The sequence below is a fragment of the Macadamia integrifolia genome, chromosome 6 (genome assembly GCF_013358625.1).
Source record: "Macadamia integrifolia cultivar HAES 741 chromosome 6, SCU_Mint_v3, whole genome shotgun sequence".
NCBI classification, from domain to species: Eukaryota; Viridiplantae; Streptophyta; class Magnoliopsida; order Proteales; family Proteaceae; genus Macadamia; species Macadamia integrifolia.
In genome coordinates, this window is record NC_056562.1 from 13853323 (window position 1) to 13855600 (window position 2278).

At 35.6% G+C, this 2278-nt stretch overlaps 1 protein-coding gene across 3 annotated transcripts; it reads right to left on the bottom strand.

Moving 5' to 3' along the window:
- LOC122081216 (transcription factor bHLH61-like) lies at nucleotides 1-2060 on the bottom strand. 3 transcript variants are annotated; one of them, XM_042648238.1, is made up of 4 exons: nucleotides 1889-2060; nucleotides 1153-1278; nucleotides 884-1051; nucleotides 1-289 (listed from the first exon to the last, which is right to left on the bottom strand). In XM_042648238.1, exons 1-4 carry the CDS (start codon nucleotides 1964-1966, stop codon nucleotides 194-196), a joined length of 468 nt encoding a protein of 155 aa, XP_042504172.1. In that variant the 5' UTR covers nucleotides 1967-2060; the 3' UTR covers nucleotides 1-193. The 3 variants fall into 3 exon arrangements, with proteins under 3 accessions (XP_042504172.1, XP_042504173.1, XP_042504171.1); XM_042648239.1 differs by having other exon boundaries at nucleotides 889-1054; XM_042648237.1 differs by having other exon boundaries at nucleotides 884-1054; nucleotides 1889-2059.
- Nucleotides 2061-2278: the final 218 nt, after the last annotated feature.

The following is a 2278-nucleotide window of genomic DNA, read 5'->3' on the forward strand; positions in this document are numbered from 1 at the left end:
GAGTGAAAGGTCAAGAGTTGCATATAATCTGGTTGACAGTTTTTCTTCAATGACACAAACGCAATTCCTTACAACTGCGTTGCTCGCTCCTCTAGTGCTTGTTCGAAACTTCTGAGCATAGATCCATATGTAACTAAAATTTTTAAAGTAGACTGATAAAATGGAAAGCTAGGGATAGGTAACAAATAATTCTCTATTGTACTTGTTCATTGTCTTCACTCCAGTTCTTGATAGCCTGCAACACTGATTGTTTCACCACTTGAGCATCTATGCTCCCTTGTCCCTCATTCTGCAAAATTACAAAATTTTGTTGATTCACTCTTAGTAGATAATAAAAATATGCACATATATATACCCTAATACATAGGACGCATAAGATCAGACATTAATTGAATGCATCCATATTCCTAGGGAGACCAATTCTTTTGCCACTCCTTAGCAAGAAAGCTTCGGTCAGGACGTGTATGACCAAATTCCACTCTATGAATGGAGAAGTATTCATCTATCAAAAAGAAAAAAAAGAGGAAGTCTTCTGACCTAACAACTGTGTGTTCTCTATGTTCTAATGAATAAATTTCGTTTTACCCAAAATAAATAAATAAATAAATAAATAAAAATATCTATCAAATCCCTATTGTGTGGCTCAAACATTACCAAGCTTCATGCATGAGTTAGCTATAATGTGAAGGAAACCCCACATAGGGTGTTTGTTTTCTTCTGTACTGGCTGGAATCACGTGTCCAGTCAAATTAGAGTCTAATACACGTACACGCACGCACAAGCAGCAGAAGGGGGAGAGAGAGAGAGAGAGAGAGAGAGAGAGAGAGAGATGCATGTAGCCATGTAGTTGTGTAAATATAAAACATTAGAAGAGTTTACTGACTTCACCAATTGCTTCTAAGGAAAAATTGTCTGAACAAGAAACTCTAGCATCAAGCACATTCAGACCCAATTCCTCAAAGGCTTCCAATATGGAGACAAGCAAACCAGGGCAACTCTTTTCTGAGAACACATTGATTAGAAATCCTTTTTCCACAGTTTGTACTGTAACCTGCTGAAAAAAGATAGAACACACAACATAATTACATCCAATGAAATATTCAATCAAAAGTTTTAGAATAAAAAGAAAAAAAAAAAATCTTCTGATTGTACCACTGGCAATGGATTTGGGTCGCTTGAGTTTTGTGCAGTTGCAATGTCTTGATTCAGACTCTCTACCTTTTGCTTCAACTCTTCTATATATTTGGATGCATCAACTATAATTGAGGTTTTGTTTAGCTGCCAAACACAGAAAGTACTTCATTAGTCTATTATATAGTAGTTGTTGCACCATCATCAGCTTTATGGGTTTATTTGTGAACATGGAGTGGGCTTTAAAACTTATGGGTTTTTCTTATCTCTCTCCCCCACCCCAACCCCAACCCCCCCAACACAAAAACAAAAGAAATTCTTAAGAACAAATAATAATAACAAAAATAAGGCTCAAATTCAAGAAGTCTGGAAAGGTAATAAATGGAAAAAAGAATTGTTTTTATTGGGTATCAGTTACACTCTCTATTGTTTGATCATGGGGTTTTATGTTCCATCATTTCCTCAACATCTTTTTCCGATATCATACAAGAAAAAGGAAATAAATTAAGACAATAGCATTTAGATAAGTTCAGGGAGAGAAAGAGCTAGCAATCTTAAATATTTTGCTTAATAGTATATGGAAAAAGAGATAATAAGGATACTAAAAAGGGCAGGTACTAGTAGAGAAAAGAGAGAGAAACCAAGATTAGTTTGAGCAAACAGAGGAAAAAGGAGAGAAGAATGCTAATGAAATCCTGTTCATTTTGGTATTAGAATGCCAATGAAATCAAGTGCTTCAGAAATTTAGGGAGTTAACTGCATGAGAATTTGTAACAGAACGAAGAAGTTGAAGCTTCTCATACAGAGCTGCTCTCTTTTGCTCCCTAGAAACCATGGCTCTCTTTCTCTCTCTTCAAATCTTCAGGGCTGTTTAAAGAAGGGATGATGAGCCCTCAAATCTATGTGAACGGCTGTTCCTACATGAGTGTAGCAGTTTCTCCTCAAAATATACATATAATGAATCTACTGCAGTTACCAAATTGCCCCTGTTGTAATAATGACAGAATAATGGGACACTTCTAATGTAGACTTAGCCTTGGGAACATTAGCTGAATTATTTTGAAATAACTAGGGACATAGGTCTCCTATAGAAAGATACAATGTTTCTTACTTATCTTTAATGAGGTGGATCTGATAAATGATTTTT